Below are 18,517 nucleotides of genomic sequence, written 5' to 3'. Positions count from 1 at the left end.
CAGTGCTAGATTTTTTACTTGGAAATAAGCCACCATTGACAGAAAGTCATTGACAGAAAATTTATTTGATCATAAATCCATCTTCTTTAAGATGTAGATTAGCCTTCATCTTGGGAAGGCACTCAAGCCCTTATACATTTACGTAATGTTAATGAAACCCTTGAAAGATATTTAGGTATACTATTGTGAAGTTGGAATTTTTGTCTTTCAGTAACTAAGTAAATATTTCCAGTTTCTAAGGGAAAGAGAGAACATGCATTAAAGTAAGTTTATGGGATGCAAGTGTCTACATTAGCCTCAGGATTGATTTATGTATACATTCACATGATATGAACTCAACCTATACTAGTAAGAACTGAATCTTTGTGAAATGTATTTTCATTCCAGCCTTTGTATTTCACTATGTGTGTTGATTAAGTTGCTCCGTGAGCAGAAGGGAGACGTCAGTGAGAACAAAAACCTGGACATTCACCCTTTGACCAAGTGCAGCTCTAAGTTGCTAATGGTAGTTTCCAGTTCAACTGTGAATGCAGTCCCTATTTTGATTTTAATGCAACAAAGACCTGTGTTTTTGTTTTCTGCCTTTTTTGTTTTTGAAGTAGATCCGCATCGATCTTGTTGCAGAAGGAGCCCCTGTTACATCTGATGTAAACTAGAGTTTAAAACTGCAAACATTTGCTACTGATGATTATTCCCAGCCTTCCCACCTACCAGAGGCTGCCTTTGCGTTATGGGATGCCTAGTCCTGCTTCCCTCTGTTTGGAAGAGAGTATGTTACAATGAATGTTGAACTATTTATGTTCATGAGAGCAAAACACACTTACAGAAATGCCTGTGGTAAAGATTCTGAAAGGGGTTGTAAAAACCATCCAGGCAGATTCGTATCATCTTGTTAAACGAATAAGGCTTTAACATGGTTCTTGTTACTTTGTCAAACCACAGTGGCTGTGTTTACATGAAAAACTTATGTTCTCTTGCTTTGCATCCACATGTGAACATATTTGGCTTACATAAAACCTGAATTCACTAGGCCTCTTGGAGAATGTAGCTGAAGCACCAGACCAGACTTGTAGCATTCCACATCATTTGTGAACATAAGATAAAGCCAATTTCAAGATCTGAGCAAGAATGCCCCTTAATCATGCTGTGTACACATGGAAATCAGTGTCAGAAGCCAGATGTATGAAAGAAAAACATTTTTCCCCTCTAACTTTCCTCCTCCCTCAGGCATTCTTAGAGATGACCCAAATGCTCAACTTCATATCCAGAAGTTTTCCAGCATGTTGCTCTCATTTCATTTCTGAGAATTTTCTGCAAGATTTCCTATCCTTTCAGTACTTTGCCTTTCTTGTTCTTCATCAAAGCTAATCAAATGTGATGCTGATGATGCAAGGGACAGGACATTGCTTACACTAAATGTTTCTGTAGGTTGAAGAGATCCATAAGCTTTGTTAATATGTTTAAGTCTACAGTTAAACATAAAAGTCTACTACTGAGTCTTAGTTTAGCAGAGAAGCAGAAAAACATATCTCTAGTATAGCAGAGAGGCATAAAAATAGTGTGTTTACAAAATGATAGCATCCCTGAAGCCATTGGGCATTAAGCAATATATGGAAAAGATTAACAAGAGATAATTGCTGTAATTTGAGTAATCGATTAGGGAACATAAAGCAAGGAATGGTATAAGCAAGTACAATTACTGAACACAGAAAGGCTGCAAGTTAGAGGAAGTGAATATTCTTTAGAAAGAGGTGAGATAAGTTGGTAAGACAGGAAATGGAGTGTTATACTTTTTGACTTATTTTTCTGCTTCACGATAAAGACACGGGTGGTTAGATGGTCTTTGTATAAGTACTAGAAAAGCACCTGCTGTATGGGCAGTCATAATACAGTGAGACATAATACATGTGCTCAGTGTTACTGAATGCAGGCCCACAAACTGATAAATGTTAGGAAATGTAGGGCACATGTTCATAAATGTAACTGATACCCATCTTAAAATAGTTATTTATGTCATTTGTTTTATGAGTAGATGGAAGATTCACACGTTTGTTATAAATATTCTGTTCAATGGGATTGTTTGGGTGATCTTCATCATTAAAGTAGAGTGGATTATAGAACAGCAGATCGGTATCTTAAACAATGACAAGCATTGTGTAACATACCACCCATGTTTGAGTGTGGAGGAATTTCCAGTGATCCTCACCATAAATAAATCCTCAGTCCTTTCATAAATTTATTGAGTCCTGCTGTTCCAACTGAGAGCACTGCTCACTGCTTTTTTTCCCTTGATTATGCAAAAGTTTACAATTTCCAGCTATCTTCTTGCTGCATGTAAACCATTTTTTGTTGGTTTGAAATAGGAGTTCAAAACATTTTTTCCCTTAAAGATTCAACATGCAGTATTTTTCTTAATTACTACCTAGAAGACCCTCAATGCATTCACAGTTAAAGTGGTCTATAAATATCAGCAGAACAGGTCATTTAAGAGTATCTCTAAAGAACAGTTAATTCAGAAGTAAATTTTCAGGTTAGACTTATTTTCCTTCATAGTCCATGTTAAGGAGAAATAGTGGAGCATTTTGAACAGTATGTGATATTTCAAATGGTCACAGGATGAAAAATTATTGTAACTGGGTTAAAAAAACACCTTTTCTTTTCAGCCAAAATCATGTTCTACCTCAGTGTGGCACGTTTCCAGCCTTTTTCACACTTGTTCTTCCTCAGACCCCAGTCGAACACACAGTAGATTCAGCTATAGAGTCTTTCTCCTGGTGTCTTGAATTGCTCCTGTAATCTTTGCTTGCTGCTTTCTTAACTTTTTTTTCTTTCTGTAGGGCTGCATAGTGTTCTCTTTATTTCCTTATCTGCCAGTGTTCTTATCTTATCCGTGTCTTTTTTGTTCAGTGAGTGATATTTGCTGCTGCTCCGTATGTCTGTTTTCTTCCAACAACTTCTTCAATTTTTTTCTAAAAGTTTTATTTCTTTTCTTTTTCTTTGTTGTTGGTGGTGGGAGAAGCTTTGGCTGTTTGCATTTAATTCTCTGTACAAATTTTTCTTCACTTCTTACTATAATTTCTCTGAGTTTGCAGCCAGAATTCCTTTAAGAAATACACAAAATGCTCTACAAATAAGTAATATTCCCCTATTATAAACACTGAAATCTCTTTACTGCAGCCCGTGCTCCTCCTTCCGCGTCATTCAGTCTCTGCTGCTTAGTTCCTCATTGTGTGTGCAGTGCCAGACTGTGCACGTCCCTTGGGACAGGAACCAGGCCTTCCTGTTCAAACTGTGAGCCTTCCAGCAATTTTTTCAGGTGTTCGTATAACTATTTTCCCTAAATAATGCCACGCTGGTGGAAATTAATATTAGTAACTAAGGCTTTCTGCAAACACAACAAAAAGGTTTGAGAGGATAAGTGCCTTTAAATTCAGTTCTTACGCTGGTTGTTATGAATATCTGATGGTTATGTGTAACCTTTCCAAAACCAAGCTGCTCTGAGTGACTAAGCATGTTAAATTTGTAATGCACCTTGCTGGGATTTTTTTTGTAGCAAAACAGAGGGGGGCATTAAGTGTCGTAAGTTTGAACACAAAAGCAACATTTGTCACAATTTGTGAGAGCAGACAAGCACACTCTTGTTACAGTCTGGGGAACTGCTCACATTCTCTTTTTCAGAGTATATTCATACTGTATTATGAAACATAATTTCATGCATTAAACACGAGAGATTTTTTTAATAGTATTAATAGGTTTTAAATAGACTGCTTTTATTCTTGTCCCTTTGCATGGATTTTTATATTGTATATTACTTTACAGATTGGTGTTAAGTTAATCTGTATTCTGCTGACAGAGAAGTCTTCTCTTAATTTCTTTTGCATTCACTTGGTTTTCTCCTGCAGTTTGTGTTTGGAGGTACAGTTTGTGTGTAAACATGATGAATGAAAATGCCATAGAACCCAGACTCCGTGCAGTTTATGTAAATATTTTGTTGGTAAAGCCACCTTGAGTCCAATGAAAAAATCCATTAGAGGAAACTGCTTTTTTGATTATTTTACCTACAGCAGAATACCATAAAAAGTGGTATTCATTAGCACTTGCAGATGACAGCTTTTATGCTACTCAGTGAAGATTATGAAACCTTAATGTACTTTGATGTATGCGTCTTATCATTATAGGTGGGCAAGCAGAATGGTTGCAATTACTCGCTAGAACATACAAAGTCAGCAGAAGTACAAGTGGAGCTTGGAATGAGTTCCTTGCGGTCTTCTGCACAGCCTGTGAAGCAAAAGTAGATTTTACTCTGAGTTTTCTCTTTTTTGCGGTGATTATTTTCATGTTTTTTTCCAGTCACCAGTCCGGAGGAGCTCAGAAATATTTACTCTGAACTGTTAGTAGGTCAAGGAGAGAAAGGTGGTATTATCCTTTTGGTGCTAATGGTCAGACTTGTGGCCTGTTGATCAAGGCTCTAGGTCTGTTTGTGATTGTTGTTTTGGTTCTTTTTGCTTTCAATAACAGCAGTGCCTAAGATCATATCTGTTGGGTAGAAACATACATTGCCATTTCATCTAAGCTGATTGAAGTAAAAACTGTTCTTGTATTCCTGTAAAAATGAGGCATTTTGGGTCAGTAGATTTTGCCACTAAAATAGAATGGGAATTTTTTGGGGGGGTGCACTTTACCTTGTAGTAGATCTGATTACAGGTGCTGACAAATGATCTGTTAATTATGTTTGCTTTACATCCAGTGTTACCAGAAAGAGGAGAAAGCCCTGTCACAAGCCTAGGCTGACTGATTTCTCAGTAATAGGAGTAATGTTCTGTTACTTTATTAAGCTCTGTATTGCTGAAGGAAGCATTATTCCACAGCTCTTGCAAAGCAGCGTGTTGTTAATGTGATAGGGAGGATTTGATGGTCGAGCAAGTCTGAAGAATGGTAAACTTACAGTGAATCTGGGATCATGATTCTTCAGGCTTTTGTGGTCACGTGCTTTTATTTGATGTGGTTCCTTACCTCTCCTGTGCCAAATGGTGTAATGCACTAAAATGATGAAACTGCAAAAGAAAAGAAAAGAAAAAAAAAAAGTGAACTATTTACTTTAGCAACAAAGGAGAAAGAGAACAGGGAAAGAGATCAAAGCCCATAACATGAGTCTCTTAAAACAGGAAAAAAGAGCAAAAAGAAGGGAATTTCTTTCCATGTGCTTCAGGCTATTCTCGCTTATGCCCGTCATGGGTAACAAATGTTTGTGTAGGTCTGAAATGTGATTCAGTTTCAAAATAGGGCAGGTGAAAACTTACATAGAGTTAACAAGGGTGTATCCTGGTAAAATAAAGGGCTGTAGTCCATAGGGTCTAAAGTCTACTTTCCTTCTCTAGTAAGTAGTTACAATGTGTTTTAATATTGGCTACACTGAGAGAAAAGCTCTTGGTTATTTTAAACAGTATAAAATGTCTTTCTATGCAGAAGCAAGTTTTGTGTGTATTTATATTTTAAAGCTAGACAAACCTTCAACTTCACAGCCACTGAAATAATACATTCAGGAATAATTCTTGTTACCATGCTGGACCTCCTTCACAAATTGATGGGTTTGACTCTTCCCTCTTCTAGACTAAAAAGCCATTGTGCAGGTTATCTTTTCAGAGCCTGAGAAATTTATTTAGATATTCTTTTGATGGTGATACTTCTTTCGAATAGAAGTTTGTGGAGCTTTGGAGAAGGGGAGTGTAACAGGTAAAAGCCACGAGGGCAAAATATATGGAGAGTATGACATGTGGGTACTTGTCTGCAGCACCATGAAGTGTGTTAGCATATAACTTATAGACTGTGATACTGGTATTCTTGCAGGGCCCAGTCTGAAATAGTTCTCATTTTCAGACTCAGTTCAAAAGTGCCAGTGATGAAGAAAAAATTTCCCATACATATTTTTGCTCCAAGAAAATGGCCAGCGGAATGGATTACAAAGAGAAAGGGAGGTGAAGGAAAGGACTTTAGGGAGGCTTTACACGCTCAAGAGAGCATAGGGGAAGTTTTGAGGTAGGGAGTGGGTTAGCGAAGCAACTAGGATCATCTTCACCGTGCCTTTAATCCTGCTTTGCCTAGCAAAGTTTCAGACTTGGAATCACTCCTTGTCTTCCCAAGAAAAGTGATCTTTGTAAGGAAGAAGAACTAATTGGTTCTGTACAGCTAAATACTCTGGGAAAACAACAGTCACTTCTGTAAACCTATGAAATAATGCTGTCTTTTTTCAAGATTAGTTCTTGAGAAATACAGTTTAATGTAATTACAAGCTATCAAGATATGGGAAGGAATTTTTTATTTTAAATGCTGGCTTGAATAAATAGATCCATTGAGAGACAGACAGAGCAAGTCACTTGGAATGCACCAGTCAACAGCAGAAATGTAAACATACTCCAGCTACACTGTCTGCACTTGTACTTTAGTGTGCCACAGAACAGAACTACTATTAATGTAGGCTGACTGCTGCTCTTGTTGAATTCATTATGGAGCCCGTCACAAAATCCAGTTTAATTCGCCAAAAGTGGATCAGAATCCCATTGCATGTGACACTAGAAACCCAAGAAAGCAGGAACTTGCTGCAACAGAGTCTCTGATCTATCTTAAAAACAGATGTAAGAAGATGGTTTGCAGAGCTGAGCAGACTTAGTTTAACGGCAAATGAATAAAATGATGAGGCCAACAGATCTTAGTCTCTGCCTTCCAACATGTTCATGCGTTCTTATCTCATAGATAGGTGGATCTATCATGTATTTATCTTCATCCGGTACCAGCCCTAATAAAAAAGCATCCACCAAAACAGTTGTTTCATAATGATAACAGATTACAGAAAGTCACTATCAGAATCTTTTAGAATTCTAGTTATTATAAAGTAGCACTCTACTGGAAAAAAAAAAAAAAGGAACAAAAAAAAACCCCCGCACCTATAATTCTGATTGGCTGCTCTGAGACTCAACTGTTCATCCTAACTCATGATGGTTTTTTGGTTGTCTTGACAAAATGAATGTTGTGAGACCTGATACTGCGATGCTATAGTTGTTTTTATTTTCAGGGGTAAAACCTCTATTGTATTTGTGAGGAATGTATGACAACTATACCAAGAGGAAAGTTTAAATACAAACCAAACTATGTAAAATTTGTCCTTTAAGGGGCTCTGCTGTCTGAAAGGCAGTGCTGAACTGCAGGAATCTTCAGCTTGCACTGAAGGAATCTCTAGGCAAACAATTTCCTAGATTCTACTAGACTTCAAACAGCACTTTTCTTTTTCTTATGCTCTTGCTTTCTAATGTCCCTCAAAGCCTACTTAAAGGAATTAGATACTGTCTGCCCCTACTCAGCCCTCATGACGCCCCACCTGGAGTACTGCATCCTGATCTGGGGCCCCCAGCACAAGAAAGACATAGAGCTGTTGTAGTGGGTCCAGAGGAGGGCTGGGAAGATGATGAGAGGGCTCTCCTACAAAGACAGGCTGAGGGAGCTGGCTTCGTTCAGCCTAGAGAAGAGAAGGTTGTGGGGAGACCTTATTGCAGCCTCCAAGTTCGTAAGAGAGCTTATAACAGGACGGATGCTGACGCATGGTCTGATAGTGATAGGTCAAAGGGGAATGGCTTTAAACTAAAAGACAGAAGATTTAGATTAGATGCTGGGAGGAAATTCTTTACCAAAAGAGTGGTGAGACACTGGCACAGGCTGCCCAGAGAAGCTGCGGTGCCCCATCCCTGGAGGTGTCAAGGCCAGGTTGGGTGGGGTGCTGGGCAGCCTGAGCTGGAGTGGGGCAGCCCTGCTCATGGCAGGAGGTTGTAACTATATGAGCTTTAAAGTCCCTTCCAACCCAAGCCATTCTATGAAATTCCCTTTCCTGTTTTTTTTCCTTTTTTATGTATTTCCTTGCACTTTTTACATGTGCTTTTTTCATTTTGACATGAAATCATTTCTTTCTTCAGATGCAAGTTTATCATCAGGTCAAAGGAAGGATAGCCTGTTGTTTTGTTTCTTGCTTGTAATGTGCTGAAAGTGTGCCCCTTTGACATGCAAGAGTTACAGACTGGCATGGTCATATCCTACTCTGGGCAGTAGTTTTCTTTTGTGTTACTGAGTGTGTATAGAAAGTTTTGAGATTTTAGGAGGCAAGATCATGTGCAAATGCAGTATTTTATTACAGTATTTAATAGGTAAAATCTCTGACCCAAAAGAAGGAACAAAGTTGTCTGTCTGCTCTTAATTTTCCCTACCTGTAATTATTTCTACAGAACCTAAATTACATTTTGCACTGCTTTATTCTGTTTTCGGAGGTTAATTACACCAGAAATTCCAGCCTTCTTTCTGTGTAAATTCCAGCCTTCTTTCTCTCGTTCAAAAGCCACACCTTGTGTCTTTTTTTCATTTGAGGATTGGCTATGTATAAATAAATAAACAAATAAAAATTATATGAATTGACTACTTTCAGAATATGAGTATGGGTAAAATGGGATGCCCTTAACCACAGACCATAGCAGTTCACTCTGAAAGATGCATTGGAAGCTGGTAATGAAGGATTGGGAATTTATTTCCGTTGAAATCTGATAGCAATTACTCCTAATTTCATACCTGCTATTGTAATGAAGGGAGGAGCCTGTAATTTCTTCTTTAGTCATGTGAGTATTTCTAATGGAATCTTGGTTCACAGCGGGAATTGGACTTGTTTACAAATGAGGCAAGGCAGGATGCAAAATGGACAGCCCTGTTTGCTCAGTCTGTAAGATTGGAGTATTTTACGGACTCACTTAACTCTATTCTAGTGTCTTAAAGTAAGGCTCACAGCCCACTGGTCGGGAGGGGCAAGTCTTTAATTCTACAGCATTAAAGACTGATGGACCCAGTATGTTTTCAGTGTCCTGAGAGCAAACAAGCATTTCAGAAATGTTGCAATTTATTAATAATCTAATAGTCATGCTTTAGTGTTTGTAACATTCACACGTAACAAAATTGCATTCCCGTGTGAATACTTCCAATAAGTGGATAGCAGTAAGGAAATGGGATTTAAATAATAATAATAATAATAAATCAAATCGTAACTTCTGCTAGAAAAGTGTTGGGGTTTTTTTGTTTGTTTTTCTTTTTTATGTAGATGTAGTGTAGTCAAGGCTTTTTCTTTCATGTTTACATATGCAAAATCCAGACCTGCAGAACTGTTCCATGTGGTGAGCAGTCTGCTTAACCCAGACTGTTTTGCCTGAGTAGCAGATTTCCATATACCTCATTACAAGTTTGTTTTTTTATTTATTTAGGCTCTGTTCCTTCAAAGGGGAGTATGACTGCAGACCTTTATACCTAGCAAAGTGATACGTTATCAAGTACTGAGGAAAATACAAGGGCAGGTCCCACTGGAGAGCAAGAGACTTGTTTTGCAGAGAAGATCCTTGTTTCCATGCAGTTTAATCTTTCATGTAAATAAGAGGCCATAAAATAATTTAGGTTTTGAAGCTTTTTAATTGTGCCCAACAAGATGCTGGATGTTTAGTACATAATGTAAGCCACGGTGCGTAATGGAAATTTGTATCTGTTTTGATTAGTAAAAGGCTCTAAGAAAACCTTAGGAAAAATGACTGAAAGAAAGTAGCGTGGACTGTAGCTGGTTGTTGCCTTATACAACCTGATTTAAATAAAAAGTGCTACGTCTTTCCACACTGAAGGAGTTTATATCCTCATCAACAGCAGCAACTTCTGGAAATTACTTGAGCCAACTCCTTTCTCCAAGCAGGGCCAGTTGTTCACCTGAGTTTTGAGCACCTTGAAGACAGAGAGTCCCCAGGTCTCGTGGGCCTCTTTTACTCTTTGGTTACTTTCTAACAGCTAACCAAAACTTCCTTTGTTATAGCATATCTGTACGGCATTCCATGCTATCACTGTACTTCTGAGAAGATTATTTCTCAGTCTTCTCTTTATTTTTCAGTCAGATACTTTAAGGTATCAATATGCCTTCAGTATCAGTATGGCTCCAATAACAATAGGTCTTCAACTCCCCTTTCAGATACCCTCTCTCCCTCAATGTTCTTGTAAGACTGAGGAAACCCATTTCTTTCAGCCTCTCCTCATATGTCACATGCAATCTTTTTTGGCTATCACTGCATTTGGTCTAGTAGGTAGCATTGTACTGGAAGGACCAAAATTGGAACGAGTGGCATGGCTGACATTTGCATTTGGCCATTTATTGCTCTTCAGTCTACATTATTGCACTTAAGCTTAGCAACTTTGACTGGAGATGGATTTTTGAGTAATTCAAACATCAAAATTCTCGAATCCATATACGGGAAGGTATCTTTACTGTGCATCTGATTGAAGAGACTGAGAAACTGTAATGAAAAGTATTTCCTGAGAGCATGCTTTGTGTTAGTGATATTCTTGATCAAAGAGTTACGGTAAATAGATGATATCACTCAATACCTTTTGTATCATCACAAAATAAAATACCTTTCCACCTTATGGTCCCCTGCCTTTAAGCTTAGAGCAAGAGACCTCTGTTGAAATAACCTCAAAATCTTGGAGATTGCATATGTGATGTACTTTTAAACTAACTTCTCTTTCTAGTGCACTTGGAGGATCATCTGCCCTTCACATCCCAGCCTTTCCAGGTGGAGGTTGTCTAATTGACTATGTACCCCAAGTATGCCAGTTACTAACAAACAAGGTAAGTTACTGAAGATAACTCAACTTTCCTTTCCCTGATGTAGTGTACTGTATATCAGGGATTTTCCATCTGCTAGATAGTTCGGTTAGGGCATATTTGAGGTGATCTGCACAATGAATAACTTCTTGTTAAGAGCTGCGTACCTAAGCAGTGTATTGAATATAATGAATCTTTTAGGTGAATGAGCACATCTGGGGTCAGATCGTAGCATGGATTTTCTTATTGTGAAATGCTACAGTTCAAAATGTAATGTTATTGTATCATAGAACACTGTATTGTTGTATATTGTTTTCCTAGTAAATACAAGTGGGTAGTTTGCAAATAATTTTTCCAGTCAAAAGATACTGAAGTTTTCATATCATAATCACTGTAGATCCTGAGTGCTTGAGAGAGGATTTGCTGATTTTTCTTCTCATCCAAAAGAATGGAATCAGCTGCCTAGTTGGATATTTATATAGTAATAGCTACTTAAGGTTGCATGTACTCAAAAGGTTGTGTTCTGGCTGGTGTGCTGTTTAAACAAAAAAGAGTGCAGTATTTTGAAGGCTTCTCCATCATTTAAGTGTATTTTTCAATACAAAGCTTAGGGGTCAACATCTAAGAATCTTCCTTTTACATATTTCCTAATTGTATCTCTATATGGTTTTTATCTTTGTCCAAATGAGGAAAATAATTTTATCTTTTAGCAAAAGTTCCTCAAACTCTGTTTCCATAATTAGATTGGAATCTATCCTTAGAGTTGTTTTTGTTGTGGTTTTCTGTTAAAATTACTTTTCTTGCTTTTGAACATCTGCATATACACGGGACTGCTTTTATCCCTTTTTAAACAAAGCCCCTTAAACAAACTTATCATATGTTTTCCTTTTCCCAAAATAACATTTCAGATCCCACACAAAACCTTCAATATAATTTTAATTCTTTATAAAATGAAATAAATCTTGGTTTACAAATAGAATAGTTTAAGGGGTACAAGATAATGCAATCCTTGCTGAGAGCTAAGAGTTTGTCAAAAACTTTAGGAAAGCATTTGCCAGCCCAGGGATTCTAATATTACCGTAGCAAAGAAAAATATGCTTGCTATTCTTTTCATGTTTGGTAAAGAAAAGAAGATTTTAAAGTACTATTTTTCATTCTGGAAGGCAAAGGAAATGAGGAGTCATGTACTGTATCGTACTGTAACTACTGAGAGTAAGCAGACATGCTTTCAGCCTGGTAGTATTTGGTTCGTTTCTGTTATGGGTCAACCCTATTCACACTATTCTGCTAAGTAATCCCATTGAAATCAATAAGAAAACATCTATGATGCAAGGAGAATTTTGCCTTAAGCCTTCCAGTTTTAGCATTGTTGGATTTTGCTTGAGTCAGGATGGAAGTCTTTCAAAACATAGAATGCATCAGAAATTTATACTCTGGATTGAGTAGATGGCTACCTGGGTCAGCATGAAACCTCAGAGAAAGTGTAGTATTGAGAAGATTTCGTTGGAGGTGCAGTTGTCTTGAAAACATGCAAGATCCTTTGTTAAATTATGTATTTTTTTTACAACCTGAATTTGATTTTTACACTTAGCCAGCTGTCACATCAGGTAATTGTTTTGCCTATCACCAGTCCTTACTTAAGCTTCAGCAAGGCAAGGTTGTGCATTTCTTCTTTCCACTCCTTACTTTGCTTACTGAAATGGTACTTCAGTATATTACAAAATATTAAGCTTTATTTAGAAGTGAGTGAAGAGGTGTCTTTAGAAGATTTTTGCTGTGCACTCCTTGCTTTAGAAGCATTTTAGCTTTCTTTAGTACAACCATGCAAGCTAATGTGGGATTCAGATTCAGAACCCTCTGAGTCTTCCTTAACAAGTGATATACAATAGATTAACTTTGGTTTGTGTTTATAGCTTCTCTCTTTAGTTTTCTTTTTTTTCTTTTTTTTCTTTTTTTTTTTTTTTTTTTTTTTGAGGTACAATATGTCATTCAGGGATACCATAAGAGAAGAGAGTACATTGCAGCCTTCCTGAGTCACTTTGGAACGTAAGTTTTTTTCATGCATTATTTTGTGTGGCATGGAGAAAGTGTTGTTTTATGTACATGGTCTTTGGATCTGTCGCCAATATCTGGATGAAGTCTGGTCATTCCCACAAAATAATAGGTAGATTTGGATAGATTAATAGATAGATAGATAGATAGATAGATAGATAGATAGATAGATAGATAGATAGATAGATAGTCAGTCAGTCTGTGGAATGAAGCTCCCATGAAGACTTTTAATGTCTACTGAACAAGCATTATATATTTATTTTTTAATGTTGTTATGCTATGACTTTTATATATACAAGCTCGTTCTGATTTTCAAACTTAAACCCTTCTCAGCCTGCACAGCTTCAATTTTGCATTTCCATTCATAACATTTTAACAGATTTCTATAAACTGATAACATTCAGGAAACCTGCATGTGTACGGCTACTGTCAACTTAGTACTACAGATGCGTTAAGAAGTCTAATTTCATTTTGAAAAATATATTTATATAGTGAATATGACTTTTCTTTGGGTAAGAAACTCCAATACCGCAGCCTAAATGTAGTTAGGGAATTGTAATTGTTAATAATGCAAGCATTGGAACCTTCTGAACAAACAAAAAAAACCACCAAACACTGTAATGCTGGATTTGCATATTCCTCATTCAGTATTAGAATGGATGCTGGGTAAAAATTATAATGATTTTTTCTTTCTCTTGTTGATAGTGGTGTTGTGGAATATGATGCAGAAGGCTTCACAAAGCTTACTCTGTTGCTGATGTGGAAAGATTTTTGCTTCCTTGTTCACAGTGAGTAACTCTTTGCCTCAGGCACAAGTGTCTATCCTCTTGAAGTTACAAGTTCAAAAGGGAAAAAGTACAATTACAGGAAACAATTTAAAAGTTCTAGCTATTTTTATCCAGTGCTTAATGCATTTTTTTATATGGCCATGACACTTTGAAAACACAAAATCCCAATCATTCCTGGAAGAGAGATGATCCACACCGATGGAGTGTGCTGCTCACTTCACATGCCAAAAGCATCCTGGAAAGTTTGTCTGGTGAACTGACTTGAGGCTGAGTTCCCATTTGTAACTCCTCTTATCAAAAGCGCCAATAATGAGGCTATATACTGTGCATAAGCTGTGAATATCTAAAATCTTAGGTAACTGTCAGTAACTCTTCATCCCTGGCAGTGTTGAAGAAGCGTTTTAAAAGACAAACTTTTTTTCATAAAATGAATCTATTACAGGCAAAATGCCTAACAGTTTTCAGCAGTGTGCAGCTGAATTCTCCATCGTTTGAGGTCTTTAGATCAAAATGGAATCGCTTTCAAAAAGTTGTTTTAACTTAAATATATAGCAGTTGCCTTGTGTAGGAATTAGTGAGTATGGCTCCGTTACTGTCTTACACGCTAAATAAAAACCTTCTTTTTCCTTACAAGATCAAATGCAGAGGTATTAAAGATATTTTGGTGTAGGGAAATTCAGTCATCTTATCCTATATATTTTCATTAATACACTTCTTGTGTTTTTTAAATAACAATGTATTCTGAGCAGCTGTAACATTGGTGTTTGTTAACACTTTAGCTTTGCAGTATTTCAGATTACATTGGGTTTGCTTGTGGGCTAGCTTTCTGTGTGGAAACTATTATGTCTAAAATACATCTGAGTTTATCCTAGATTTTTTAAAGCAAGAAGCAAGTATTGTCATTCTACAGGTAAATCTTTCTCTGTGTGTTATATTGGAGATCACTAAAATGGGTCTCAATTATCCCTTTCTTTTTATCACCTGAGATTTCTAAGCATTAAAGAATTCTGTTCAGAAGTGGTCTAGAAAGGGCATTCTTGAAATTAAAAGATGTCTATCATGTTAATATATACATAGGGGAAAACAAAATAAATATGAGATAGCCGGAGAAATTGTCCTTATTACATCTTTACTTAATCTTCAACTACACACCGTCACTGGCCAGTTGTATTCTGTGAGATGCTACTTCTTTAGGTACAACTTCATGAAGATTTTCTGGCTTTCTTAGACTCTATTAGTCCTGTTGGTGTTAACAAGTGCTGTGGATTTGATCTTTGCCTTGGGCTAATATAACTTAAATAAATGTTGAAGCAGTTATATTTCAGGCGAATCAAAATTCAAATTCCTTTCAAATAACAGAGTAAGTTTTGACTGTGAAGTAATATTCAGAGTGCTCAATTTAACTGACATGAAAGCTACAATTATAACTGAATAGCTTATCACTATGTATTAACCCTGTGGCCTTAGAAATCATACAGTGGCTTAGCTGTGTAAGTTATTGCATCACTCACTCACTGAACAATCCACTGCAAAAACATTTATGTTCCATGTACTGAAGGATATTGCAATGAAAGGCCTGAAACCTGCACTTCATTTCCTGAGTGAAGTAATGTAGACTTTCATCTCTTAACCACTGACATAACTATGTATATTATGGTTGAATATTTAGCAAGCGTCTAATAAAATGTCTGGGAGAGATAACAGTAAGATGAAAACTGTTCTACTTTATATATTTGCTACAGTATGTGGACAAAGCATTCAGAGAAAAATTAAATAAGTCAGTGTACAACAAGAGCCATGGCAAATCAAAGGAAAGGAACCATAGTAAATTTTACTGGCATCTTAGTTTTGGCTAAAGTTTTAGGTTTTGCTGAGGTTGCGAGATGCACAAACCCTAAAGCGAGTTGTGTTTCCTTTAAAGGGTTCATCCAGATTTCTCCAAAATAACTTTGTCTTTTGCGTTTTGCGAATGTTTTCACTCAAAGTTGCAAACTTGTTTGAAACTAGGAAAGTAAAACACACCAGAAATGAAATTATTCAGAGTACTGTTGCTGAGCAAACTTGGTTAGAGAAAAATAGGAGAGAAACTGGAAAATAATTCTGGAATCAAAAAAGGCCCAGTAACATTAAAATAATTTCACTTGCTAAAAACTACAGCTTTGTGTGGTAATTACAGAATGAGTACCAAAGTCTATGCCTTAAAACATAGAACTGTCTAATTGCCAGCTTAATCGCTGGATTTATTTAGCTGCCTAAGTTGTTACATTAGATCAAAGGGCAGTGAAAGGAGTGGTTGTTTTGGTGGTTTACTTCTGAGAATTGATTAAACACTTTCAAATATGTGACAGAAGAAATGAATGTTCAGAGAAGTTCATGCGTGCACATAGAAGAGGAAATCATTAATCAGGCTTAATGCTTTTGATATTGATACCTGTTTTGGGAAAGGCTCAGAATGTAGCTTTGTAAGTTAACATGAATATACTGTTATGGTTTGTTTCTAGAGATAGATAATCCTTTATACATAATTCCTGTATATGTTCTCTGTGTGTATACCTTATATAAACACAAATTACATCTGTGCATAATTAAGAGATCTTATTGCTATGGACACAGAGTAGGACTCCAAACTAATTTATATATGGGCTTTTCAGAGGTTAATTTTGATCTTACAAGATTTTTAGGTTGTCAGCATAAAAGAGATTAACAGAATTTGGAACGATTGTGATAGCAAGTGAAGCACTGTCTTAGCGGTTGTTTGTTTAAGATGGCTTGAAAAACATGGGTGTTAAACTAAATGGTTTTTGTTTTGTTGAACAGTGTGTTTGGGGTTGAGAATGCTGGCAGCTGCCAGCGTTGGTGTCCGAAGTTTGTGTGTGATCTCAGACTTAGCTGAGGTTGGTGGGAACACTTGTTGCTTTCTGTGCTGGGTAGTACCACTGAGCTGGTAGGTCCACAGCGCTGGTCAAACGAAAGGTGGAAGTTTGATTAAAAAGCTTTCATGCCATGGTAGTTGTACCAACGGAAGTAGCACTTTGTACAACATTTTAGCTCTCTGTGCTGTTCTGCTGTGACCTTTACCAGAGAATGCATCAGAAATGAGCAAGCACTAGGACATAGAGCATTAGCTGGGTTATAGGAGGTTATACCTGTATCAGGCTGCAAATAAATACCCTATTCTGGATTCATTATTTTGGTAGAAGTCATAAATGCCAGCTTCTGATGCATTCCTGTTTGGATATTAACGTCTGCAGACATTTGTCAGCAAAGCAATTTGTGCCAATGCTGTTGAGCACAAAATGTGTTCAGCTTATGTGGTTAGGATGGTCTGAGCTTAATAATTAGGGTTTCTTCACATAAACCTCCTTTGGATTTGGATTAGCACGTCTGTCCACAGCATCAGAAAGTAAGCAGAAAGCAGCTTCAGAAGTAAAGACAAAGAGTTTTGGTAGCCATTGTTGTCAAACGAAGCTTGAGAGAGGGAAAAGTAAATGGCAAGGAACATCAGTAGCTGAGAAGACAAGTTTATAGTACTGTGCAAAGAAAGTGCAGTTTATTCCATTAGTATTCAATGAGAGAGAAGTGTGTGCCTCCTCATTGTAAGTAAAATTGTGTTATAGAAGTAACCCATTCTGTTAGTTCTCTTTCCAAGCAGAAACAGCTCCTTAAGCTTCAGATTGTTTTAATCAGTCTGTAGAATTTAGATAAGTGATAATTTTTGAAGCAGCTGTTGTAGTGTTAAGGTGCTTTGGCCCTGTAAATGAGATTGTCCTGCTCCTGGAAAGTCAACAGAACAGAGTTGAACGAGCCCCTTCGTTTATTACACCAGCAGCCATTGAAATAAACAAGTTAGATTTTGTGATAGAAAATGGCTGGTGAGGAGGTTTGGTGAAGTCTTAAATGGAAGATGTTTACTGGATTGATGTGTTGCTGACCACTAACTGTTTGCTGTTGGGGTTTAGGAAAGCTTACGTGACAAGGCAAAAGATTTTTCTTTCATCTAAGGTCTTTCTGACTTTTCTTACTTTTGAAACTGCTTCTGTAGATTCTTATTTGAAAAATCACATGCCTACCACAGCAACTCCAGAGTCACTGTGATAAGGAGGCTTAAGAAATACTTAACTGAGCAATTGGAATCTAGAACCTAAGACTGTTTCTTGTAAACATTCCTGCAGATATTTAATTAAAACTTTATCTGTCTCTAGTTTTTACCATCGGGTCTTCTGGTTGTGTAGGACTTACAGGTCTTGTTAACTGTAAATGTAAATATAATAACACTAATGTTAAATGTAAAAGTCACTATTGTTTGTTGTTTTGATATAGTGTTTAATGCAGTTAGAATACACATCTCACTCAGTGGCTTCTGTGTGAGTCATTTGAGTCAGTTTGGTAGTTCTGGAGATTTTTTTTATCCAGTTTTATATCATGTAAATTCCTGTTCACATAGCTTTGGAACTGAAAAGAAGATCATCTTTAGGAGTTACTCCTCTTTGTCAATATCAGCGCCTGGCAGTGATCACAAATAACACATAAAATTCCAAGAAAAGTAATCCTTGGAGGAAATAAAGATCACACTGGCCCTACTTCTTCATGGAGGTTCGTCTGATTGTGAAAGAAAAGTCTCTTCAAGAGAAGCTGTGGGAAAATAAACTGTTGTATGCCCCAGCTGTTTTCTGAGAAAGGGCTGTTAAGGTGAGATGTGATAAGGGGTAACTGTTGAGTAGAATATTTACAATGAATAGCTTCTGTGTGTGATTGAGGTGTTCTGTTTTACTATATTGTGCTTTTATTGTATTACTCTCACTGTTCTGAAGATGAAAAAAAAAAATGACTCTGAAAACTTAGGGAGAAGGAAAAAAAGAGAGAACATGTCAAGTAAGATATGGAAGAACAGAGTGATACACAGTAGTTTCAGGAGAGCAAGATGGCTCAACAAAGTTGTCAAGCATAAGAAAATAAATGTTTCAAGAGTCCACCCAGTGTGTGAAATTCATACTGATCCAAAAAGTCCAAGGTTTGC

At 36.9% G+C, this 18,517-nt stretch overlaps 1 protein-coding gene across 2 annotated transcripts in view; it reads left to right on the top strand.

Moving 5' to 3' along the window:
• The window catches only part of BABAM2 (BRISC and BRCA1 A complex member 2), a 151,187-nt gene that overhangs the window by 100,112 nt on the left and 32,558 nt on the right, over positions 1-18,517 (top strand). For both annotated transcript variants that reach the window (XM_015857415.2, XM_015857417.2), the window contains exons 8-10: positions 10,585-10,684; positions 12,636-12,706; positions 13,418-13,500. In XM_015857415.2, the coding sequence (XP_015712901.1) occupies positions 10,585-10,684; positions 12,636-12,706; positions 13,418-13,500 (254 nt within the window). The remainder of the gene's footprint in view (positions 1-10,584; positions 10,685-12,635; positions 12,707-13,417; positions 13,501-18,517) is intronic.

This window comes from Coturnix japonica, chromosome 3 (assembly GCF_001577835.2).
Source record: "Coturnix japonica isolate 7356 chromosome 3, Coturnix japonica 2.1, whole genome shotgun sequence".
Lineage (NCBI taxonomy): Eukaryota > Metazoa > Chordata > Aves > Galliformes > Phasianidae > Coturnix > Coturnix japonica.
This window is presented reverse-complemented; position numbering and strand designations above follow the sequence as displayed.